The following is a 27,252-nucleotide window of genomic DNA, read 5'->3' on the forward strand; positions in this document are numbered from 1 at the left end:
CTGTAGGTTAGCATGATTTTTTTTCCCTCTTTCTTTGCAGCCACATAAATAAAAGAACCACATACTTGGATCCACGACTGGCATTTACTGTTGATGACAATCCAAAGAAGCCACCAACCAGGCAGAAATATGACGGCAATACTACTGCTATGGAAATACTTCAGGGTCGTGATTTCACTGGAAAAGTGGTTATAGTTACTGGAGCTAACTCAGGAATAGGTAGGCCAGTATTCAAATTTATTGAGAATGCTGTAATGAGAAGCACTTTCAAAAATTCTAATCATAGTAACTTTGGTGTAGCGACTTTCTTCTTCTAGGAAATTATGTTTTTGTGTATTATACTTGAACCTAATGTGTCGTTGCAGTGATGATTTTTCTTTGCAAACCCCATAGTAGTTGTGTTCATCATCATGGAGGCCTGCATCATGTAAGGCCTGACCCTGAAACTGAATACTCAGCAAAGATGTTAGTTAGTTTATAGTTTAGGTGTTACAGGCAACAAATTCAAAATGCAAATTTTCCATCATCAATAAATTTGGTCTTTGCAGTACACAGAGTAACTCTATAGTTACCTGAGTAGTTTAGGCAAAAATACAAGTATTTATACTGCTAACCTGATTATAGTGTATAGTGCTGGAAAAATAATATAGCACTTTCTTACTAAGGATATTACATTTAGATTTAAATTGATTGCTTTAGTCCTGATATCTTTCCTTTCACTTGTGACTTCTCTTTCCCCTGGAGACCACAGAGGAATTTGGGCATTTTATGATGTAAGCATTTGGTGCTTCTTTTTCCTGCTTGGTGGTTACTGAGGGAGTGGCCCAGTGGGTGTTCTAACCTTGACCCTGCTATGCCTTGCAGGGACCTAGACCAGAAGTGGGGAACCTGCAGCCTCAAGGACACATGTGGCCCTCTAGTCCTCAGGGGAGGCCCTTTGATTGAATCCAAACTTCACAGAACCATGTGAAGTTTGGATTCAAAGGGCCAAACTTGAGGACCTAGAGGGCCACATATGGCCTTGAGGCTGCAGGTTCCTCATCCCTGACCTAGACACAATCCATAAGTACTGCCTTGCTCTTTCCTCTACCTAACACCCACTTTCCTTTAGTTACAATTTTTTTTCTATGTATATATGGAAAATCTCCTGTTAGATGGGTCGTTAGAGCTCCCCACTATCTAATGAACTTGTACAGTGGTATTCTCTATCTTTCCCACCCCAGCCACTTTTCACATTGTCCCATCTGCTCCAGTGCAGGGTTCAGTTTCTGCTTCCATGTCAGCCTCCCTGAAAACATGCAGTTCTCTCTAATTAGTATACATAGCTTATCAATTGCATTTGATGTACTTCATATTAAAAACTCCTTGAGTGACTAGTAGGTCCCCATGGTCTTATTCTTGCTCTAATAATAAGATTTAATTTTAAAAGAGCACTTTTCTTTGGGATGGGAATTTATTTTTTTGTGAAAATTGGGGAATCCTTTTTTTTCCCTTTATCCACAAAATTTACTGCCTTATTTAATCTTAGTTATTACTACTACTGTCTTGATAGTGTTATTGGAAAGAAACCTGTTATTGGGATCAGGAGATGCCATTTTAGAAATCTCAACCCATGCTACCTAACATGTGCATGACTTTAAAGAAATCATTTCCCTCCATGAGCCTCTGTATCTTCATCTGTAAAATACATCTATAAAATAGAGGTTTGACCTAAATGATCTCTTAAGGATCCTCCAGTCCCAAGTCCTATGATTTATTCTCTTTAGACTTTTAATTTTACATCCAAAATTATCAGAGAAACTGTTGACATACTGGTCTTTGTATCAAGAGCTTTCCTTACTCCAGGGTATTTTGAGTGGTTGTAAAAATCACAGTTTTAAAGTTTCTATAAAGCAGGGCTTGCATTAATTATCATCTGCTTTGAGAATGTGCTACCTTCAAATGAATTCACAGACTGAAAGAATGAAATTAAGTTGTGACGTCAGGGATGGAGGGTGGAGGTTCTCTACCTAGGGCCAGGGCCCAGGCATAAGTCTGTGAGTTTTCTTACTTTTATTGCTGCCAAACATTTGGAGGGGGTATAGGGTAGGGTCATGAGCAGTTATTCTAAGTGTTAAAGTTCTCAGGTGTGGATTGCTAAGATTTTTACCTTGCTTGGGTGCTGGGGGAAGGTGGGTGGTTCTGTTTTTTTCTTGTGTTGACTTAGCTGTAATTACTCCGTGTGGATGGTTCCTTTAGTTTAGGGTTGAAGAGGCTTGTAGATAATCCACCATCTTTTTTCTCAGTCCTTTCCCTCTTGACCTTTCTAATGCATTTGATACTGTTGGCTCCTCGTTTCTCCTGGATAATCTTTGCCTTCTGGTTTTTCCTCCTCTCTGTATAAACACTCCTTTACAGGTTCCTCAGCAGTATTATGTCCCTAAAATGGGTGTTCCTCAGTGTTCTCTCCAGGGTCCACTTCTCTTTCTGTACTCTCACCGTTGGTAACCTCGTTACCTCCTATGTGTTGAAAGATCATATCTATGTTGATAGTTGATTGACTGATCCTGATGATCACATAGCTAGGGCACAGTGAGTAGGGAGAGGAGGGCAGTGATGTGTATTGGCCAACCAACTATACCCTCAACCACAGCTAGTTGACCTGTAAGCTCACTTCCAGCTCTAAGATTATGTTATTCCATGGACAGTAAACCTGAAAAAGCTAGTAGTCATTAAAAACTTTACTCTGAAATCACTTTCATAATTTGGTCATGATGAAAATTCCTTTTACCTTTTGAACTTTTAGACTAAGAGGGCTAAGAAAAATAGTTAGGAGTTAAATACGCAAGTCTGACTTTGATTTTGGCCCTGAGGACTTGTGAAAAAAAAATCACACTCTTTCTTTCATATTACTATAAACAAGTCAGCTTAATATATACCAGTAAAGTGCAGTCATCTTTATGTAGTCTAACATATTTTACTGCTGTTTATTGCTCGTGTTTTTGATAGCAGGCCTTTTGATATTGGAAATAATGTTATAAAAAAGTCATCTTCATATTCAGTTTTCATGAAGAAAAGTGAGGGAGAAAATAGTGCCTTTCTGAGTTTTTCAGTAAATCTATAGATTTCTGTGTAAAGTATCCCCAAGGGCATTGTGTTGAAATTGGTAGTCATGGATTTAGGGAATTGGTGACTATCTCCAAAGCTTAATTTTCAAGTCACTGAGGTTCCGTGATAGAATTTCTATTTAAACATAACATTTACCATATTTTTCTTTATGCTTTCAAAAATCTTAGGGACTGAATAGTTAGTGTCTTCCTTGAATTCCAAAATTTCCACAGTAATCTTCTTCCTATAGAGAAATAGGCTTATTCTTTAGATGTTTTTAAAGCCTTATTTCCTAATAAGTGTTCTCTGTTTTTCCCTCAGACCTTAATTTTTGTTTTTGTTTCTCAAATATAGCTAGAGGTCCCCATCAACCCCAACCCACCCTAAGTATGCCATTACCTTTTGAAAGTTATTTTGAAATATCTCTTAACTTCAAAACCACTCATTATGAGCTCTTTTGGGCAGGATATGCCAAAAGAAACTCAGACTGGTCAGTTGTTTACTGGAATCCTATAGAGAGAGAAGTAAAGCTGAATCAGCTGCCATTTCCCCCCCCCCCTTTGTATTAATAGCCTGTAGAGCTATTGTGCCACACTGGTTAAGATTCTGGTCTTGGAGTCAGAAAAACCTGGATTCAGATGTTGCTTCTCATACATATTAGTTGTGTGGCCATGAGTAAGTCACTAATTCCTTTAATCCCAGTGTTTGTCAGGCTTTATAAAACCTCAAAGTATAATACAAATGGTAGCTGTTATTATTATTATTATTTTTTTAGGCAGTTGGGGTTAAGTGACTTTCGCAGGGTCACACAGCTAGTAAGTGTCAAGTGTTTGGTCTGAGGCCGGATCTGAACTCAGGTCTTCCTGACTTCAGGGCTGGTGCTGTATCCACTGCGCCACCTACCTGCCCCAAATGGTAGCTATTATTGTCATTGGAAGCAGCCTGGCATTGTAGATAGCAGGGTGGACGTAGGGTCAGGAAGGCCTCATGTACTTATGAGCTTCATTGTCATCAGAAAATCACTTAGCTTTTGCGAGAATCAGTTTCCTCATCTGTCAAATGGGGATAATGAAGTCTGTATTTTGTTTCAAGATGAGTAGGTATATAAAGCTCAAATGAAATTGTATATGTCAAGGGGCAGCTAAGTGGTGCAGTGGATAGAGCACTGACCCTGAAATCAGGAGGACCTGAGTTCAAATACGGCCTCAGACCAAACACACTCGACACTTACTGGCTGTGGGACCCTGGGCAAGTCACTTAACCCCAATTGCCTAAAAATAAAAAAAAAATCAAAAGAAATTATATATGTCAAGTACTTTGAAAACTTACATAAATGCCAGTTATTATTATCTCCCAAGTCCTATATAGGGGTTAGTAAGGGCAAGTCCTATACTGGGACTTCTTCATACTGACAATGATATACTTTGAATATTAATAACTTATGATTCTGGGTATTGATGGGACTCATTTCTGCTCAAGCTAATGAGAATGGGGAATATGTTCTTTCTTTTAAAAAACACTATTCAGAAAATGCAGTAAATTGGGGTGGGAGGAGGGATCTCTACCCTTAAAATAGTGATTTTCAACATTTTTGGAACTTATGACTGTTTTTATGCTATTTCTCTCTCCCCTTCCCATCTCCTGCCCTAAATTAACAACATAAATTTTAAACTTCAAGCAAACAATAAATCTGAGATACATACACTCACACACACACGTATGTATATATACACACATATACACATGAATACACACACATACACACATAGATAGTATGTATTTGTTAAAATAAATTTTTGTTGATATCCTTTGTTTTTCATGTTGCTTAAATCTCCTAAAATTTACCTCTTCTCTCCTGCTCATGGAAAGCCATCCATTTATAAAGAATAAAAAAGTAAAAAAAAAAGTTCACTTATACTAAACAATGCATTGGGAAAGCCTGACATTAAATGCAGTTTCTCACACTCATAATACCCCATCTCTGCAGAGAAGGTCGGCTAGATGTCTTCTCCTTTTTCTTTTTTGGAGCCAAGCTTGGACATTACTATTTCATAGTATTCAGTTTTGCTCGTTCTTTTGTCTCATGATTTTAGTCTTTGGGTATGTTATTTTCCTGTATCTTCTGTGCTTCACTTTGATTTAATTTATTCAAGTCTTCACATGCATGCTTCTCTGCATTCAACATGTTGTTTCCTTTCTTTCAACTCAGTAATATTGCATTGCATTCACATACCACAACTGGTTTAATTTTTTTCTCAATTAGTGAATATCTACTGTATTTCTAGTTCTTTGCTACTACAAAAAGTTCAACTATAGATATTTTGGTATATGTGAAACATTTATTTTTATCATTGACCTATTTGGGTCATATAGCTAGCAGTGTGAACTCCAGGCCAAAGGGTACGGACATTTTAATTACTTTTTTAGCATAATTCCAAGTTGCTTTCCATGGTTGTACCATTTCACTGCTCCACAAAGGTATTGAAAATTCAAGTGAATTAAAATTTAGATTTTAAAGGTTTTATTTTTTGAGGATTCTGTGACATACCTGGAAAAACACTGAGATGTCATTGAACAATTTGAAAATTACCTTAGAGGCAAGGTAAGTATTGTGCATCTTTAAAGAAAAAAAGTTATTTTAAGAAATTGGAACATGTAGTCATTTTATAATGAACGTTTTATTTAGTTCACATGTACAGATCATTTGTGGAGCTAAGATATCCGAAATTAGAAATGTCACTTATGTATCTTATTGAAATCATAAATTTCTTGCTCTTGTTGCTATATAAAATGAGAGGTTTGGAGGAGAAAAAAATTTATATAGAAAATGCAGTCTTTTAAACTTTTTTTTCAATCTGTTTCCAAGTCATATTAATTGTTAAAAAACTGCTTTGCATAAAAGCATACAAATACTTAGAAACATGAGTGAATCTATGGATTGAGTTATGTTATGTATAATGTAATACATAATACATCCTTTACTTCAGAACCCCTTCGTTACTTCTGATTCTGTACAGTTCTCATCTATATCTTTCCATAAACCACCCATAGAGGAGCCACTGAATATGTTAGAAGTTTTATTCTAGTTCTTCTAATTCCTAACATGAAAATTAATAAATACTGTTTTTTGAAGATGGCAATAAACTCTATTGTTTCTATAACAGATTGGTTTATACTGTCATATATTTTAAAATGATCAAAGTATTTTTTTCAATCAGGCATTTATTAAAGTTCTGTTATCAACATAGTATTAAAAATATGGCTTGTCAGCACTTAAAACAATCCAATTAGCCCTGAGCTACTTTTATAACTTAATGTAAGCCATGAAAACTATTTATTTGTTAGAACTGAGATTATACTGAATAAAATTAATTTTGTATTTAGCACTCCCTTTTACCCTTTAATCTAGAAGTATGTGGAATTTTAGTGACAATGAAAAGAGCTTTAACTATAATTTCTTAATATTTTTATTGTTATTTCTCCACTAGAGGGCTCTGTTGCCTTTTGAAATAATTAAACAAAAGAGCCAAAAGCTTAATATAATTCTTTTGGGGTGTGTGTGTGTGTGTGAATAGTACATTTTACTAAGATCATTTTAGGCCTTAAGTTCATGGTGGAAACTAAGAAATAACTGCGAAAATGTGATTAGTGCAGTTTTTTATTTTATTTGCTTTTTTTGGTATTGAGTAGCAAGGGTAAGAAGATTCGTTTAGTAAAAAGATAATATTCAGCTTTCATAAGATTCTGCCATATTATACAAGGACATATGTTTCTATGGCATTATTGGTTTTGAATATCCTGTTCTGTCAATAGTGTGATTTCTTAGGAAGTCAAAGTTGGAATATTTATAAATGTGAATGGTTCTATTTAGAATTTACGTTGAAATACCTTGATATTGGTATTCAGAGTTAATTTTTTAAAAATTACCTGGTTGCATACAATTTATTATAAATAAAAGCCATATTAATGCTATTGCTTATAATAGGAGTTAATGTGTGCTGGGGTGGGGCTTATAGTTTTTGTTAAAACTGGGTGTTAAGAATGCCGCATTAACTATTTGTTGTAACTAGAGAGAAAGGCATAGGGGTTGAACCTGTGATACCACTGTAATAGGGAACTCCCAGGTTGAGAACTCACTTTACCAATGCAGGTGTTGACATCAGTGCCTTTTGTGCAGCTCAGAGTCTTAGAGAATTTCCTAGAACACTGAGAGCATAAGTGACTAGCTCAGGGTCACATGATCTTCTTGGCTCTGAAGCCAGATTTCTACCCATTTACACAAAATAGAGAGAATCATATTTAAATAGCCAATGCCCTGAACATTAAAGTTTAAAGAAAATTAAAAAATTAAATTAAAAAGAAAATTGACCGCACCACTAGAATTTGAAGCTATTCTATTGGACATTCTTGGAAAAAACAACCTGTTTGCCTCAAGATTATGAAATTTTTGTCTTTGGGAACTAGTTATAGCTTCAAATACTACCTCATTTCCCCTAAAGCATATAATGTATATTACATATACTAATATGTATTTACTATTATCTTTCTAGTCTTGCTTCTATACTTTTTAAAAATAGAGTTTTTTAAAAAGTTAAGTATATTTTCAACATTACAGAATTTTAAAAATAAAATTAAAGGTATTTTGTTTGTTCACATAAAAAGACAATCACCATTAAGTAGCTTAGATGCTTTTGGAGAAATTGTTAGAATTACAGTACTACTCTGGGCATTGTTAAATTTTTATCCTAAGATACATGCTAATTATTAAGATTCCTACTATCATAGGGTATTTAAAATAGAGACAGTTTCTGTCATCCTTTTTTACAACATATAGTGAAGCATTAGCATTTAGACACAAGATGATTTCTCATCTTTTTTTCAGGGTGTCATTTGGGTTAATAGAAAGTTTTATTTGTACAGCTCTCTTAAGGTTAGGCTAGATTGTTTACAATTTTCTCTACAGAAAAGTTACCAGCCTAAATTTCTTGGCTCTCACTAGCCCTAAGAACAATGTCATCTTTCGTAATATGTCTTTCTACAAGAACATCCAAATGAGGTAAATAATGTTCTTATTTTTAATGATCTAGGAAGCATATTTTGAATTTTAATGTATAAAATTTTGGAGTTTGCTGATTAAAAAAAAATTCTATCGACACAGTGCTCTCTCCAAAATTGCTCATGATCTGTTGACAAATCTAATGTCCTTTTCTTAATCCTTATCCTTCTTGACTTCTCCGTAGCCTTTAGCACTGTTGATCCCTGTCTTCTGGATCATCTCTCCTTTCTAGGTTTCCATGCCACTTCTGTCTCCTGGTTCTCCTTCTGCCTGTCTGACTGTTCCTTCTCCATCTCTTTTGCTGGACTTTATCCATATCACACTTATAATCTCTGTGCTAGCAATCCTCAGTCCTAACCTTTCTGCTGACCTCCAGTCTCTGATCTCCATTTGAAATCTTGAACTGGATGTCCAATCAAGTCTCATCTAAAGTCCCACCTTCTGTGAGAAGCCATTTCTAGTCTTCCTCAATTTTAGTGCCTCCCCTCTGATACTATTCCTAATTTTTCACATATCCGTATCTATATATCTCTATTTCTCATTTATCTTGTTTATATATACTTGTTTGTATGTTGTCTTCCTCATTAGACTGTGCAGGGACATTTTTGCTTTTCCTTGTATCCCCAGCACTTAACATAGTGCCTGGCACATAGTAGGCACTTAAATGATAGTTGATTGACTCATCGATAAGATATGCCAAGCATTTTTTTATTCAGCAATTTATGTTGCTTTTGTTTTGTTGCTTGTCTAGATAGCAGCTCTTTTCATGTCCTGGTATCACTGAATGCTTTTTAAAGAATGTCCCTTTTTATCTTGTGCTTGACTTAATTTTATTGAATTTTTTCAAAAACAAACTAAAATTTGGGCTAAATAGATAGAGCATTTACTCAGTGCTTAATGTTATGTGCCAAGAACTCAGTGCTTACTATGTGCCAAGTGTCAGTCTATAAATGCAGTTTTAAAAAGATAATCTCTACCCTTAAGGAGCTTACATTCCAATGAGGGAAGACAAGAAAGGGAACTAGAAAGAATTGTAGGAGGGAAAGGATGAGTAAGGCCACTGTGGGCAACATGGAAGAAGTCTGAAAAATGAAGCTTGGAGCCAGAAATGAAGTGAGCCTCTCCTGGGCTCCAGAAACTCCAGAAACAGTACCCCAGGCTAGGGACTCAAAAATCCTAAGAGAGGGCCACAGGGTGGAGTTGTCTCCAGGGTGGAGAGGCTGCTTCCTAGGAGGAGTGGAGGTGGAACAGAAGTAAGCATAGTCTAGGCATCTCATAAAATGGTGAAATGTAGCTATTTCAGTTTGCATTTTTAACATGCGTATATTTTGGAAAGTATCAAACTGGTGTTTAGAAGAGCGACATCTCACCCTGGCTTCATGGATAGTTCAGTTCAGTCAATAAATCTCTAGTTATAATACTAAACCTCTCCTCTCACAACCCCCAGTTGTCATTCTTTCATCTTTCAACTAGACTGCAATTACTCACTTTTATTTTTTTCAGTGGGGTGTTCTGATGATTTAGGGAATTCTTGAACATTTATTGATTTATTAATAATTACATTACATCCTTTAGTACTACCTTGCTTACTGTATTGTAATTAATTTGAAAAATATTTCTTCTCTCTCAGACTAACGTGTTAAATATGTGAAACTTCTGTTTCTTTAAATAAAAATTCAATGTTGTCGTTAAGTTCAAGTCTTGAGAGATTACAGCATCATTTCTCAATTTGCTTCACTAGCAATTTTTATGCAGATGAAATACATATAATGTCAGACAGTTTCTGTTCTGTATGTTGTCCCTCTATTCCCTGCTTTCAGGAGAAGATATCTAGGGCACCTAAGACAGTGTTTAGTGATGTCTGTATCCCAAGATTGAAGAATAGGTAGAATTTTAATGCTTTAGACACGGTTAATTTTTTTCCTGCCTTTACTTTCCCAAAGGATTCTCTTTGCTAATTTTTATTTAAAATTTTTGCACACATGCTCATTAGAAATATTGGTTTGTAGTTTTCTTTCTCTGTTTCAACTCTCTTTGATTTAGTCATCAAGACCTTATTTTTTATGGTAGAAGGGATTTGACGAGATCCTTTCTTTTCCTATTTTTGTAAACTGTATGATTTTGGAATTATTTGTACTTTGAGTGTTTGATAGAATTTGCTTGTAAATTCCTCTGGTCCCCAGTTGTTTTACTTGGGAAATCGTTTATGTTTGTTTAATTTCTTCTTCTGAGATGTTGTAATTTAAATTCTCTATTTCATGTTCTGTTAATATGGACATTACATATTTTTGTAAATATTCACCTACTTCATTGAAGGTGTCAATTTTATTGGCATATAGTTGAGTAAAATGTTTCTCCTTTTTTTTGTTGTGTATTTTCTTTTAAAAATTGACATTGGCAATTTCATTTTCCTTTTAAAAAATCCAGTTAGCTAATGGTTTATTTACTTTATCAAGTTTTAAAAAAAAATCAGCTCCTACTATTATTTATTAATTTAGTGATTTATTTTGAGTTTTAATTTTCTTAATGTCTTCTTTGAGCCCCATCATTTATAACTTAGTGTTTATCTGACTTTAGAATTATGTTGGTTTTCTGGGGAGGGGTTTTTTTGTTTTTGTTTTTTTTTTGGTTTTATGCTCAATTCCTTGATTTTTTTCTTTTTTCCTGAGGAAAGCTTAAGCCATATCTCAAAAATTTTGATACATTGTCTCACAATTGTCTTTATTTTTAAATAGATTATGTATTATTTCTTTGATTTGTTCTTGGAACCACCATTTCTTTAGGGTTAGGTTATTTTGTATTCAGTTAATTTTAATCCTTTTTTAAGTCTTTTGTTGAACATGATGTTTATTCACTTTTTGGTTAGTAAAGATACGTTTAATAATTTCTGCTTTTTGATATTTTAATGAGATTTTTATGCACAAATACATAGTTTTTATGATGATACCTTACACAACTTTGAGTCTGTGTATTCCTTTCTATTCCCATTCAATAATTTCTGGAGATCTATCATATCTGACTTTTCTAAAATTCAGTTTTGGTCCTTAACTTCTTTTTTGTTTCTTTTTTGGTTAGATTTATCTAATCTGAAAGGGGTACATTGAGGTCCTCCACCATTAAATTTTACTGTTTTTCCCTGTAACTTATTTAGCTTTTTCTTTAAGTATTTAGATGCTTTGCCATTTGTTTAATTTATGATTATTGTTTATGGTATATTTCAGTATAATACAGTTTCTTTGAATATCTCTTTTAATAAAGTTTATTTTTGCTATAATCTTGCTTGAAATGATAATTGCTATCTCAGCTAAAGTATTTTGCCCCAGCCTCTTGCTTTAACTCTGTGTGAATCCTCACGTTTCAGGTGAGTTCTTGTACTGTTGGATTCTACTTTCTAATTCATTCTGCTGTCCTCTTCTGTTTTATGTTTGAGTTTATTTCATTCCATTGACAGTTATGATTGTCAAATGTATATTTCCTTCTACAATATTCGTAATGTTTTTCCTTTCCTTTGTTCCCTGTCCCCTTTTTATGGAAAGTAGAGTGGTGAAAGATGAATTTTCAGAACCCACCAGAGATAGATGCTTGATACAATCTGCTTCTGCTCCCCTGCTCCCCTTCTCTTTTCTTTCCTCCCTTTCCATCCTATTCCCTACGTCTTTCTCTTCTCTCCCTTCCAATCGATTCACTCTTCTTTCTCTCCAGATCCCTATCGTGAGGGTAACTCCCCCCAGATCAATTGTGGTCCCAATCATTGTGGTTCTTACTCTTTCTTTCCTTTGAAAGCCTTCTTCGTAATTTACAAACTCTGATGCTAGAGTTTGTTTGCTTATAAATAATCCCTTCCTTAATCTACCTGTCATTTCCTCTCATGCTCCCTTTCTCTCTCATTTCCCCCTTGAGTTGAATATATTTCTACACCAAACTGTGGGAGTATATGTACCCTTCTTTGACTAGTTCAAATGAAAGTGAGGTTAAAGTGACACTCATTCCCTCCACTCTTTCCTCCTTGTTTGTATAGTTTTCTTGCATACCTTGCACACCTTATGCAGGATAAATTCTCATTCTCTCTTTCCCTAGTATATTTTTTCTCCTTTCTTTTCTTCTTTTAAGATAATCAAAGGGGCAGCTAGGTGGTGCAGTGGATAGAGCACCGGCCCTGAAGTCAGGGGGACCTGAGTTCAAATGTGGCCTCAAACCAAACACTTGACACTTACTAGCTGTGTGACCCTGGGCAAGTCACTTAACCCTAATTGCCTAAAAATAAAAATAAAAAAATATATATATATATAAAAGAAAAAAAAAGAATTTAAGATAATCAAAACATAACAAAACCATACCTAGGCCTCATTTAACTCCCTCTGTTGAACCTTGATGACCTTAATGTTCTGAATAGGCACTTGTATTCTTTTCTTATTGGAATATAAACAATTTTTTCTTGTATAGTTCCTGAAGACTGCTCCCTTGTATTTATCCTTTTATGTTTCTCTTGACTCCTGTGTTTGTATTTCAAAGTTTCTACTTATTTCTGGGCTTTTCATCTAGAATACTTAGAAGTCCCTATTTAATCAAAGTCCATTTCATACTTGTAGGAATGTACTGAGTTTTTTTTTTTTTTTAATAAGTCATTCTTGGTTTTAAGCCTATATCTTTTGCCTTTTGGAATATCATATTCCAAATCCTTTCCTCCTTCATAGTAGAAGCTGTCAACCTTTTTGTAATCCTGACTTTCTCCCTGGTACTTGAATTCTTTCTGATTGCTTTTAGATTTTTTTTTCTTTGACTTGCAACCTCTAAATTTTGCCTCTGATATTCCTAAGAGTTTTCATTTGGGGGAGATGACTATTGGATTCTTTCAGTTTTTACTTTTTTTGGTCTAGCTCTAATAGATCTGGGCAGGTTTATTTAATGTTTTCTTGAAATATGATGTAAAGGCTCCTTTTATTTGCAATCATAGTTATCAGTTCCATTGATCTTTAAATTATCTCCTATTGATCTGTTTGTTTACCAGCTCAGTTGTTTTTAATATGAGATAACCTTGCATTTTCTCTTATTTTATTTTTCAGGCTTTTGATATTATTTTAATATTTCTTATTTTCTTAGGGAGTCGTTTGCATATGTTTGGTTTATTCTAATTTTCATAGAGCTTACTCTTTGAAAGGTTTTGTATGTCTTATACTGAGTTGTTAGTTGTCCTTTCAAGTTTTTCCTTCAGTCCAATTCCTTTTCCAGTTCTTTCTTCTGATGCTCTCATTTCATTTATATAATTTCAAAAAATTGTTTAAACTCTTGCTTGATTTCTTCAGGAATTCTAGTTGACTTTGTGGCCAAGCTGTCCTTTTTTTTAAAGCTCTAGATGTTTTGGAGTTATTCTTACCTTAGGTATCCATGCAATCATAATATATAACAGGTGTCTTTTTTTTTTTCATCTTCTTATTTTTAAAGCTTTGGGACTTTGCATTAGGGCCAAGCTCTATCCATTTCTGGAAGGAATGTTGAGGCTTTGTTTGGCCCTGGTTTATGTTATTTAGGGCCTTGCTGCTATGTTCTACAAGTATTGAGTGTTGTGTTCTTCAAGGAGTATGGGAACTGCTCAGGACGTGGAGTAAGTGCCAAATAGCTGCTATTTACTCTGGAGTCAGTACCGGGTAGCTGCCGCCTGATCTGTGCCTGGTCTATGCCCAGTACACAGCCACAGCCTCATTTGAGCTAGATCTGCAGCCATTCTTTGCCCTGGAACATAGCCACGTGTCAGTGTCCCACCTATCTTGTAAGTTTTGTCTTCAGTCTGGATCTATACAACCCGGTTCTGGTGGCGGAGTGCCACAGTTGCTGGCTGGCTTTGGTCCCTACTCCACTGGCTGGGAATATGACTCACTGTGAATTCTCTTGTGATTTCCCAGTCACTACTTAACTCTGAAAACTCATTAGATTTTTTTCAGAGTAGCTGTGGGGGAGAGCTAAGCCGTTTTCTCCTTCTCTGCTATCTTGGCTGGTCTTCCCAAAGTGTCGTCCTATACGTAATACACACTTTTCTGAATTAAGCCTGTTGGTCATGTAGTGAAATTGTATTGGTGTGGTTGGTGAGATTTCAGTGGACATATTGCCTTTTGGAAGCGTAGCTGAGACCGGATCAAGTTTCTACAGTACTTTTCGACCAGTTTCTTTAGCTCCTTGGTTCTTCCTCTTACAGTAAACTTATCATAATATTCATTGAGTTGTCCTTGAATGACCTTTTCTCAAGGGAAGCAGCAAGGCATAAAGAGTTAGAGGTAACCTACAGACAACTCAGCCTGGTTTTTAAGACCTTCTACAATCTAATTTAAACCAGCCTTTTTAGACTAATTTCATGCTATTCCTCTTTATAGTCCCATATTTCAGGGGAAACTGAACTACTAAATATTCCTGGATCTTTTCTTCTGATTTCTTGCCTATATATGTTCCTATGTTCTATACTTCATGTTTTCCTGTTAAAATCCTTTTTTTTTTCCTTTGATGCCTCCTCCCTCCCCCTCAGAACCTTTCCTAAAGCACAGTTCTGATCGTGTCAATTCCCCTTCTCCCCTAACTCAACAAACTCAAGTGGCTTCACATTACCTTTGCATTCAAATACAAAAATCCTCTTTTTGTCACTTAAAGCCCTTTTCAACCTGGTTCCTTCCGACCCTTCTGGTCTTCTTAGGCTGTGTTCCCCTCCAGGTGCTTTGTGATACAGTGGCATTGACCTTCTTAGCTGTTCTTCCCACATGAGTCTCTTTTTCCTGACTCTGTGTGTTCTCACTGGCTGTTTCTTATGCCTAGAATTCTCTTTCTTCATCTCCTGACTTCTTTATCTTCTTTCAAAATTCAGCTCAAATCCTGTCTTCTCTAAGATGTCTTTTCTAGATGCCCCCCTCTACTAGTGTCTTCCCTCTGAGATTACCTTCCATTTACACTCTATATATCTTGTAGGTACAAAGTTGTTTGCCTGTTTTCTCCCTCATTAGACTATGACCTTCTTTAGGTAAGGGACCATGTTTTTGCCTTTCTGTGTATCCGCAGTGCTTAGCATATTGCCTGGCACAGAGTGAGTGCTTAATTAATGCTCGTAAACTGAATTATTAACTGACCTGCCATGAACCCTCTTTTGTTTGCTTGAGCTAGAACTCATCTCTTATTTCTCCAGTTGTCCTAAAGCATTTTTTCTGTGTCTTTGCTTTGATCCACAATATTTTATTGTACTTATTTGTGTATATTTCATATCTCCTATTGCGTTCTAAATTTCTTTTTTTTTGTACATTCTAAATTTCTTGATGATGGATCCTGTTACTTTTCATCCTTGTATGCACAGAACTGAGCACAGTGCCTTGCACATAGCAGACATTTAATATATGTTTATTAAATTATTTTGTTGAGAGCTGGGTTGTAAGTATATCTCTGCCCTCATGAGGTATGTGATCTTGGCTGAGGCATGGAGGCTTATAGATTTAGAGCAGGAAGGAGCTTTAGTGATGACCTACTATAATATGTTCTTTTAAGAAGTAAATTGAAATAAATTGAAGCCTTGCCTGTATTTCATGTGTACAGTCATTTCTGAGGTTCTAGTTTTTATGTTCTATGAACTGTGTCATTGTCTTTATTAAAATTAATATTTTGAACATTTTTCTTCTCTTTTGTCATGTTTGTAGGAGTCACTGTCAGCTAGAAAAGACTAGATTTTTAAAAATTGCTATTAAGGAAGATGAAAAAATGTTGCTTTTTGAAATACGTGTTAAGGAAAACATTAAGAAAAATGTACTTTTATATTTAAATGTTTTTAATTTTTAGTTTTCAACATTCATTTCCATAGAATTTTGAGTTTTAAATTTTCTCTCCCTTCCTTCCCTCTCCCCTCCCCAAGATGGTATGCAATATGATATAGACTCTACATATACATTCATATGAAACATATTTTCACATTAGTCATTGTAAAGAAGAACTAGAACCAATGGGAAGGAACCATGAGAAAGAAAGCAAATATAATGCTTTGATCTGTATTCAGACTCAATAGTTCTTTCTCTGGATGTGGATAGCATTTTCCATCATGAGGCTTTTGGAGTTGTCTTAGATTCTTGCATTGCTTCGAAGAGCTAAGTCTATCAAAATTAGTCATAGCACCATGTGGCTCTTACTGTGTACAATGTTCTCCTGGTTCTGCTCACTTCACTCAGCATCAAACCATACAAGTCTTTCCAGGTTTTTCTGAAGTCAGCCTGCTCCTCATTTCTTATAGCACAATAGTATCCCATTACATTCGTATATCACAATTTGTTCAGCCATTCCCATCAATTAGAAATGGCTGAACAAATTGTGGTGGGTGAAAAATGTACTTTTAAAAATGACTTATCACACTTCTTTGCTTCTAACATTTTGGTAGAAACTTTGATATTAGTCTGCTTGTTCACTTGACCTTATGATTGTTAGCTTGACTTCTGTCATATTAGGTGGTAGAAACTTTCCATCACTGCCATCTCATGCACTCAGTAATTTCTCAGAAAATTTCAATATTGGAATATGACTTTTTAGCACTTTACAGGCAATGGGAAGAGGAAAGAGAACCAGACAGGATACCTGAGTTCTAGTTCTATTATCAACTGTGTGATTCTGGGGCATTCATTTTATCTCTCTGAGTCTCACTTTCTCATCTATAAAATGGGGATTATATTAGCACAGTGCCCTACGTGTAGTAGACATTTAACAAGTGATTACCTTGAATGAGATAAATGAGATGATGTATGTGAGAATAATTGAATGAGATGGTATATTTGAGAATATTATATTTTTAAAATTAAATTCAAATGAACGCCAATTTTTTCTCTTCTCCATTTAAAAGAAAAACAAACCCTTATAACAAATATGCACAATAAAACAAAACATTTTTCCATATTGTCCATGTTCAGAAACGTATGTTTTATTCTACGTCTTGAATCTGTTATCTCTGTCAGGAGGTGGGTGTAAGAGTTCATTAGTTTTCCGCAGTCATTGTTGATCATCGCATTGATCAGAGTTCATGAGTCTTTCAGAGTCATTTGTCTTTGCAGTGTTGTTATTATTATAACATAAACTGTTCTTCTGGTTCTGCTTGCTTCCTTCTGCCTCAGTTCATAAAAGTATTTTTGATTTTCTTTGAAATTATCTCTTGAACCATTTCTTTTGACACAATAGTATTCCATTATATTTGCATAACACAATTTGTTCAGCCATTCCCCAATTGATGAGAACTTTCCAGTTCTTTGTCACCAGATAAAGAGCTGCTATAGATATTTTTAATCCATATGGATCCTTTTCCTCCTTTTTGATCTCTTTAGGGTATAGATCTATTAGAGATATCATTGCATCAAAGCATATAACAATTCAGTGGCTTTTTGGGCTCAGTTCCAAATTGCTTTTCAGATTGGCTAGACCAAGTCACAGTTCCACGAACAGTACATTTATGTACCAGTCTGTTTTTCTGCCTCCCTTTGGACAATTGCCATTTTCTTTCTTTTTTTTCCCCCTGTTTGTCTCTTTGCTAATCCAGTGGGTGAGAGGTGGAGCTTCAGAGTTGCTTTAATTTACATTTTAAAAATTATTATTGATTTGGAGCATTTTTTAATATAGCTGTAGATAGCTTGTCTTTCATCCTTTGAAAACTGCCTACTCATTCATATCCTTTGACCAAGAATGCAAATTTAGTATATGTTTGTGTTAGGGCGTTCAAACCCATTTCAGAAACATGCTTTCACAGGGATAGAAAAGTTGCCAAACTTCATGTGAAGCTGTTTTTCAGTTCATTTGGCATGATCCTGAAGGCTAAAAAGCTGGGACTTTTGCCAGTGGAAAAACAATTCAAGATCTTTTGTATTCAGGGAGGAAGTCAGGCCATACCATGGGGAGGTGATCAGAGGAGAATGGCTGGAGGGTGGCAAGTAGAAGCTTTCCTTTTTTCATGTTTAGTGTCCAAGGGGGTGTCATTTGCTTGCTTCCCCTTTGCCTTACATTCATACTTCCCTGTGTTAGTATTGGTGGCAGTGTAGTTTTGATACAATTGTGGCTTGGTGACCTGTATACTGTGTTCTTGTAAAAGCATTGACAGAACTTCCAGTTCTTTCTAGATTCCTGAAATTTTTTATTAATGACAATAAGGTGAAAGAGTGAGATTGTCACTTTCAAACAATTTTTTAGTGTCATGATAGACAACACAGCATGAAATCTAAAAAATATCCTACCGCCAAAAAATCTTTGAAAACGTAACTCTATATTTAATAAATTTTATTTTCATATGTTTCCTTTAGTCTTTTTTCTCTCTTTCCTGAAGAGTAAAGTAGTAGTGTTCAATTTTGTGGCAAAATCTGAGAAGTACTCCTTAGTACTTCAGTATTGAGTACTAAATGCTCAATTATTATCAGCACTTTAGTTAGTCAAGAAACATCCATTAATATACCAGAAACTGCCATAAGTGCTGGGGATACAGAGAATGGCAAAAATAGCTAAGGAAGTTTTATTTCTAAATACATGAAGAATGATCAGATTGAGTGTTTGATAAGGTTTGAGTGCTCTTACCAGATCGATGTGTAGGGTAAGGATGCTTAACTTTTTTGTGTCCTGGAACTCTTTGGCAGTGTGAGAAAGCCTTGGACTCTTTGGCAGAATAATGTTTTATACATAAAATACTGAAGATTACAAGAAAGCCGAGGGGCTCTCTGTCTTCTCCCTCTGAACTCTAGTGAAATCACAGGTCCTATCCCTATCCTGTCAGTGAGGTGGTACAGGGGATGGAGCATAGGGCCTGCAGTCAGGAAGACGCAAATTCAAATGTGGCATCAGACACTTAATAGCTAGTGTGACAATGAGCAAGTCACTTAGCACCTCCCAGGTAAAGCTCATCACTTCTCATCTCATCACTGTAGACCTAGGATGGGGATGAGAACTGTGATTTCGTTGGTATAGGTATAGGCCATTTCCAGGTGAAGAAATTTACTTTATCAATACAAGTTGCTACCTCCTCTACAATTTGTAGCATCACAGAGTTTCCCAGGATGCTGAAAGGTTAAATTACTTGCCTCAGATTGTATGCCCAGTGTGTCAGAGCCCGCACTTGAACCCAGATCTTCCTCCTTCTCACCTTCCACATCCAAGTTATTGCCCTGGCCTGTTGATGTTTCCTTTGTAACATCTTTCATATATGCCTCTCCCCTCCCTTGACGCTGCCACTACCCTGGTGCAAGCCCTCATCATCCCTTATACCTGAATTATTGTAATGGCCTGCTGATGGGTCTGCCTGCCTCAAGCTTCTCTCATTCAATTCCAGCTGCCACTCAGCTGTGACAGTGATCTTCCTAAACCCATGGGTTTGACCATTTCAATCTCCTTCCTACTCCAGTGGCTTCCTGTTACTTCCAGTATTAAATATAAAATCCTCTGGTGTTCAGAACTCTTCAAACCCCTCCCTCCACTTCCCTTGGCAATCCAAGGATGCTAGTCGCTTGGCTATTCCTTGAACAAGACCCTCCATTTCCCATCTCTAGGTATTTTTTGCTGACTGTCCCCTATGCCTGGCTTGCTTTGTCCTGTCCCCTCTGCACCTGGCTTTCCAGCAGGGACTGCCTTTCACTTTTCTTTGCATCTCCAGCAGTTAGTGAATGCTTGGAACAGAGTAGGTGCTTAACAAGTATTAAGTTACAGACTGGTTGACTTTATAACTTCAAGGTCATTTCTTTATCCATTAGGTGCTGCTCATTTTTGGGCTTTTTATTCTATTTAGGAGGGATTTAACTACAGTAAACCAGTAAGCATCCCTATCCCATAGTATCATGCCCATCACCTGTTCTTTGTATATTTTAAAAATGTTGTTCATTTAATTCTGGGCCTCAGTCTCCTTATCTCTAAAATAAGTGTTGGACCAGATGCCTGGAGTCCCTCACTGCTTTGATAATCTAAGACTGCATGTCCCCAGTACAGTAACATAATACAGAGATGTTTTTCTCAATCTTCCTCTTATTCCCAACTAGTACATGAGACCAGGAGGACAAATTTTTATCACAAAAGAACATTATTTGGACATTTTCCTGGTTTGCTAAGTTTTGAATGTCTTGACCTAACTACTCAAAAGCAAAACTGGCCTGGAAGGGTATGGGTTTTCAGTGGAGGGTCTGTGGATGCTAAAATACCAGACTCTGGGGTTTTTAATCTATTGGGGAGGCAAGAAGTTAGTAAACAGGAAATGATATTACTCAGCATTGATTGTTAGGCCTTCTGCATGGCCAGTTTGAGAGTGAAGAAGCAAATGCTTAGGTGGGACCATAAGGCACTTTGTATGGAAGAAGCGAAGTTTGTGTCATGCTGTGCCTCATAGCTAGAACATCCTATTCAGGAAACATTAGTCTTAGCACCTTGGACCAAAGTTGTTTTGAGGCTGCTAGAAAATTCTTTATAGGACTAATATTTATTAGTGTTTCCCTGCTGCAGCTTCTTCCTGCCCCTTCTCTTTCCCCTTCTGAACTCACCAACCCTAATATTGGTGAAGCCCCAGGCACTTCCCTTTTTCCTCTTTTGATTGGGATCAATATTCCCTAAAAGGAGTCAAAGGTATCCCTGGGACTCCATTGGCCCTGGTGTCCCCAAAGCAGCTTCCTGGTCACCTAAAGTCCCAGTCATGGGCAATCATCCCCCTCCAACTTGATAGATTTCTGAAGACTGTATGGATCCCCATGCCCTTCACCATATTTTAATTTGAACACCAGATCAGAGAACCACCGTCTGGAGGAGCTAAGTGCTATTGTACCCTTGTTGTATGTCCTTGCTGTGTTACAGCAAAGTAAATCTCTTTTGGTTAACTATTCAAAAGCTTGCAAATTTTGCCCCAACTTTGAACCTGAGCAAAGAGAGTGCTGGCATTAGAGACATCTCCAGCACATGTATTTTTTGCATACACGTGTGCCCACTTGTGTACACAATACGTACACATATGTATATGTATGAGTTCAGGGAATTATTTGTGAATTATTTTTATATTTACTATGTCTCCTTAAAAATGTAAAGATTTTCTGTCAGTTGAGAGTAGGGACTGTTACACTGCCCAGCATAGTACTTGCTTAATAAATACATGTTGATTTATTGTTGGAGTCCCTAAATATTTCAATGTAGGTTAACTTTATATTTTGTTATTTTGATTTATGTTTAAGTCTGCCGTTGGCATTTCTATTGTTTTTGTACTTATTTCCTCCCTCCCCATCTAATTATAATTGTTCAGGAAACGTGTGTGTGTGTGTGTGTGTGTGTGTGTGTGTGTGTGTGTGTGTGTGTACATTTATATTTCAAACATGCTTTTTTATATATATATATATTTTCATATATACACAAATATATTTTATATACTTATATATATACACACACATACTTCCTTAATAAAGTGAAAAAAGTCACAACAGTTGAAGAACAGCATATCAATAGGTTGAATGAGAAAAGAACTTTTGTATTTTGTGTATTTGTTTTCTCAGTATTAATAAATGTGAATAATTATGTTATTGGAGGTACAGATGTCCTGTCATAAGATGGTAATTTTCAGGTTAGGTATCAAAAATTATCTCCTTTTAGGGAAAACTTATTTTTTGTGGTTATATATAATTCTTTTTTTTTTTTTGCTTTTTTTTTTTGGTGAGGCAATTGGGATTAAGTGACTTGCCCAGGGTCACACAGGTAGTAAATATCAAGTGTCTAAGACTGTATTTGAACTCAGGTTCTCTTGACTCCGAGGCCAGAGCTCTATCCATTGTGCCACCTTGCTGCCCCGGTTATATATAATTCTTGAACTTTTCTTATGCTACATACTATGTATTGGTATGTATTTGGACTTGCCAGATATTCTGATTCTATTATTCCTCCATTAGCAATAATGATGTATTATTAATGCAACCTTTGATAGAATTCTTCTAATCTTGATTATTAATCTGATAATACATCATCCTATAATTCTTCTTTGCTTCCCTCTATTCCTCACCTACTTAAATGGCATAACAGCTGTAAAGAGCAGCATTAGAGTAAGAAGCATTAATATAGAGCATCATAGTTTAAAATAGTTTGCCATTTTCTATCGGAGTACTTTAGGGAAACTGAAAATGATAAAATCTTTGGAAAATAGTGGGTTCTACAAATTACAGTGAACCTTTTATTTCTTATGATAGTTTAGATATTGCTAGAAAAGGGAGATAAATTATCTTGGCATGGCTAAAATATATTTTCTAAGCAGTGCACCTGTCACTTAGTGGTTTATTTAGTTACAAAAAAGGTAGCGTTTGGATAGATGATAGGCAGATGTTATATAGTACATGCCGATCTTTTAATGATGTTTATATTTTTTCATAGTCTAAATATTTATTGAGTGCTTACTCTATGCAAAGTACTATATTCTATTTGAAATGCCTGGAGAAACAAAGTGAAATAATTTGAAATAATCTCTGAGGAATAAATGGTAATGATTGTAAATTTCAAATATATTTTAATATTTAAGTTATGAGCCTCAAACTGTACAATATAATTAGTTATATGGAAACTGGAATGCAAAGCCAAGAGATATAGCCCCAAAACTTATTTTTAAAAAACCAAAATATTGAATTGTAGAATTGTTACATTTATAAATGAAAAAAAATGATGAGAATTTTACAGATAAAATGAATAGTCTGGATATTGTATAGATAACATTAAGGAGCCACAGTTAAATTAGTTTTCATAAAATTTTTCATTTTTATTGGGGCTTTTTATTGTCATATAACATTCCTTTTCTGAATATGTACTACTGCCTCCTTCTCTACCCCAGTAACAAAGATTTAAGATATTTGGGCAGCTAGTTCGATAGGATGCTAGATCTGGAGTTAGGAAGACTTGATTTCAGGGTTTGCTACAGCTACCTTGAATTGGCTTGTGATAGCTGGCTGTTATATTTTCAGTATGAGCATTAACACCTCTGAAGTTGGCCAATGCTACAAATCAGAGCTTGATTTATTATTTTGCTGGTTGTCTGGACTTAAGAAAGTGATGGGGAAAATGTTAATAATGAATATTACTCTTAAAAGCATGTAGTGTATACATTTTTTCCCCTAGAGAACTGTCTGTTACCAACACACCCTGTTTGAGTTCAAATCTGGCCTGAGACACTGACCACCTTGTGACCCTGGGCAAGTTACTTAACTTCTGTCTCAGGTTCTTTATTTGCAAAAATTGTAAAATCACCTGTGGCCTACTTTTGTGGTGAGGATAAAATGAGATAATATTTGTAAAGCACTCTGAAAACCTTAAGGTGCTATATAAATGCTAGCTATTATTATTAGCATTTAAAAAAAGAGGCGATAAAACAGCTTATCAAAACCATCCAATGTATCAATTTTACCTGACAGTATATGCTATATTTTATACCTGTAGCCTCCCACTTCTGCAGCAGAGGAAGGAAGATGCATTTTTCCAACCCTTCTCCAGGGCAAGGCTTGGTCATTTTAATTTATATAATATTTAGTTAAAAAGTTAAAAAATTATTGTAGGTGGTTCTCATTGTTTATGGTGTTTTTGTTGTTCTGCATCAGTTCTTATACATTTTCTCATTAATCTTTAAGTACTAAATGCTGCTTCCTCATTGCATATTTAATATTCAATTGTACATATATACAACTTTTTGTTGGTCATTCCCCAATTGATATATTCCAATTCTTTACCACCTTATAAAAGGTGCTGCTATGAATATTTGAGTATATGTAGCACCTTTATTTTTCTCTTTGAATTCTTTTGGATACATGCCTAGCAGTAGAGTCTCTGATATCAAGGTTATGACCATTTTAGTTACCTTTTTTTAGCATTCCATATTGCTTTCTAAGCAACTAGGTGGTTTAGTGGTTAGAATGTTGGACCTGGAGTCAGGAAGATTCATGTTTCTGAGTTCAAATCTGGCCTCAGATATTTTCTAGCTGTGTGATTCTGGGCAAGTCACTTAACCCTGTTTGCCTCAGTTTCCTCATTTGTAAAGGAGAAGGAAATGGCAAACCATTCTAGTATCTCTGCCAAGAAAACCCCAAGTGGGGTCATGAACAGTCAGACACAGATGAAAAATGATTGAACAATGACAACAAAATTGTTTTTCAGAAGAGCTGGACCAATTCATAGCTCTACTAACACTATATTAGTTTTCTTCTCTTTCCATAATGGCTATGGCATTTAGTTTCATTTTTTGTCGTCTTTGCCAGTTGGTGGGTGAAGTGAAATTCTAGTAGTTTTGATTTGCATTTTTCTTAGTGATTTGCAGCAGTCTTTCATTTGGTTGGTAATAGTCAGCAATTCTTTTAAATTTCTTTCTTCATATACTTTAACCACTTGTCCATTGGGAATGGTTCTTAGTCACATATATTTTTATTACTTACTTATAAATGTTGAGCCTTATCAGAGATATTTGATATGAAGATTTTTTTTCCCAATTGTCAGTTTCTTTTCTTGTCCTTGCTTCTATTGATTTCAATTTTATTCATCTCTTCTTTAATTTTCAGAATTTCTCCTTTGTTATTTAATTGGGGATTTTACTTGTTCATGATTTTTAAATGCATGTCAATTCATTGTTTTGTTCTTTTTCTTTCTTTTTTTTTTTGGTTGACAAAAGCATTTAGGGATACAAAATCTCTCAGAATTGCTTTAACTGTGTCTCATAAGTTTGGTATAGTGTCTCATTATTTCATTTTCTTTGATGAAGTTATCTGTTTATTTTATAAATTTGTTCTTTGACCCATCAGTTCTTTAGAATTGTGTTAGACTTAATTACTTTTCAATTCTTTTTTTAAGGCCCTTCACTGAATGCAATTTTTATTTGTGATCGGTAAATGCCGTTTGATATTTCTGCTTTACACCTTTTTTTTTTTTGGTGAAGGCTTTATGTCCCAATGATTGTAAATTTTTGTAAAGATATCATGCACAACTGAGCAATATGTGAATTTCTTTTTCTTCCCATTTAGTAAAGTCCAGCGCTCCATCATCTGTCATTTTCTAAAGTTCTATTCAGGTACTTAACTTCTTTCTTTTTTATATTTTGGTTGGCATTTGTCTAGGTCCCAAAAGAGTACATTAAGACCCCTCCTTCCCACTTCGCTATTATTTTATTTTACTATTTCTTCTTCCATTCCAATTAATTTTTCTTTTAGGCCTGATGCAGTCTTCTATGCTGGTGACCATCTTCATTTCCTTTTCTGCGTTCTGCCTTTCTGTCACTTGGCTGTATAAAAATCCACATTTTTTATTGTTTCTGGTGGGGTGGGTGAAAGGGATATTTGGGCAGAGTTTCTACAGAAGTGGAAGATCCTGTTTTAGGTTTGTGATATGCATAACGCTGTGATGTTGTTTATATTTCTGCTGCAGGTATGTGATGACTGGTGGGTAAAGATGTACAGAGTAAAAGATCTTAGTATTAGAGCTCTCTAGAATAAATTTATAAAGGATTTACCTTGTTGACATTATATTTTCTTAGGTGGATTTAGTAGTAATTCCTCTATATCCTTTTGGAGGGAAAGGCCTGGAAAAAGGTGTGAATCTGCTGTCTTGATGGTTATATAACCTGGCCTTATTTTTTTTTTCCTGGTTAGTATGTTTTAATGATATTACTTATTTCTTTACAAATGTTACAAATGTGTTTCTTTATGTCTGCTTTAAGAGTATTTATTCAGCAACCATTTATTAAACACATGCTGTTATACAGAGCCTTTTGCTGGGTACTAGGAAAGATATAGAAATAAGAGAGAACATGGTCCCGGTCACTTTATGTATTGTCTGCCCTCATTATAATGTAGGTTCCTTGAAGCCTACGGCTTTCTTTTTTTGGGCAGCTAAGTGCTGCAGTGGATAGAAGGCCTGGCTTGGGGTTAGGAAGACTTTCATTGAAATCGAGCCTCAGACACTTACTGGCTGTGTGACTGTAGGCAAGTCACTTAACTTCTGTTTGCCTCAGTTCCTCATCTACAAAATGGGGATAATAATAGTACATAAGTCCCAGGATTGTTATGTGGATCAAATGAGGTAATATTTGTAAAGTGCTTAGCATAGTAACTGGCACATAGCAAATACTATGTAAGTATTAGTTATTGTTGTTGTTGTTATTTTTATTGCTTGTATTTATATTCCCAGCACTTGGCAAAGTGCCCAGCATGTAGTAGGTGCTTAATTGATTTAACTTGACTCTACTTCATATATTGTTTCTTCGGGAAAAGAATTGGCAGGTGGTAGATATCACAAAAATGAAATGTATTATGTTTTAACACCAGTCAGTAAGCATTTATTGAATGTCTAATGTGTTCCAGGTACTGTGTTAGCTGTCAATCAGTAAACATTTATTAAATACCTACTATGTTCTAGACACTGTGCTAAGCAATGAGGATACAAAATGGGGCAAAAGATAGTCCCTGCTGTTAAGGAGCTTATGTTGGGCATTAGCTTAACAATCTAATGGGTAGGGAGACAAAGAGGAAAGAAACAGGTAAATAAGAAATTGAGGAAAAATAGGAAATTGAAATATAGCCTGAAAAGCGACTTAGCAAATACTTGACTTACTTGAAAAGCTGAAGGAATGGCCAGATGCAAGGCTGCTGCAGAGTTTAAGCCTATTGGTAAAATCTTATTAAGAACGATGGAGGATCATGAACAGTGTTGTATCATAAAGCAGGTAAAATTTGGCAAGAGTCTCAGTGTCACAGAGTTATCCAGAAAGCATTTGGGGGGGGGGGGAAGGACAACAAACAGAAGAAAAAAGGGAAAGATCTATAAATATTTTTGGGTTGCAGACCTAGAATTTGAAGGGATCTAGTCCAATCTCTTAATTTTACAGATGAGGAAACTGAGGCCCAGAGATATTTGCTTAAGGGCAAGTCGTAAATGACAGAGATGGATTCGAATCTAGGTCCTGTGACCTAATTCCAGTGCTCTTTCCTTTATACCACGGTGTCTCCCAAATAATTTTGTAATGTCTGTTTTTGCCATCAAACTCAGTGGAGCTACCATATATGGACCTCAACATCATAGTCCTATGTGTACTTATAGAGGAGGTAGCATCAGAGAAAACAAAAGTGGGAAAAGCAGCTAGATTAAACCAGTTGTAC

At 35.5% G+C, this 27,252-nt stretch overlaps 1 protein-coding gene across 4 annotated transcripts in view; it reads left to right on the forward strand.

The window, feature by feature from the left end:
* The window catches only part of WWOX (WW domain containing oxidoreductase), a 1,215,541-nt gene that overhangs the window by 15,875 nt on the left and 1,172,414 nt on the right, over positions 1-27,252 (forward strand). For all 4 annotated transcript variants that reach the window (XM_078149467.1, XM_020964860.2, XM_020964866.2 and 1 more), the window contains exon 4: positions 41-219. In XM_078149467.1, the coding sequence (XP_078005593.1) occupies positions 41-219 (179 nt within the window). The remainder of the gene's footprint in view (positions 1-40; positions 220-27,252) is intronic.

This window comes from Phascolarctos cinereus, unplaced genomic scaffold, assembly GCF_003287225.1.
Source record: "Phascolarctos cinereus isolate Bilbo 61053 unplaced genomic scaffold, phaCin_HiC Scaffold_2;HRSCAF=192, whole genome shotgun sequence".
Taxonomy (NCBI): domain Eukaryota; kingdom Metazoa; phylum Chordata; class Mammalia; order Diprotodontia; family Phascolarctidae; genus Phascolarctos; species Phascolarctos cinereus.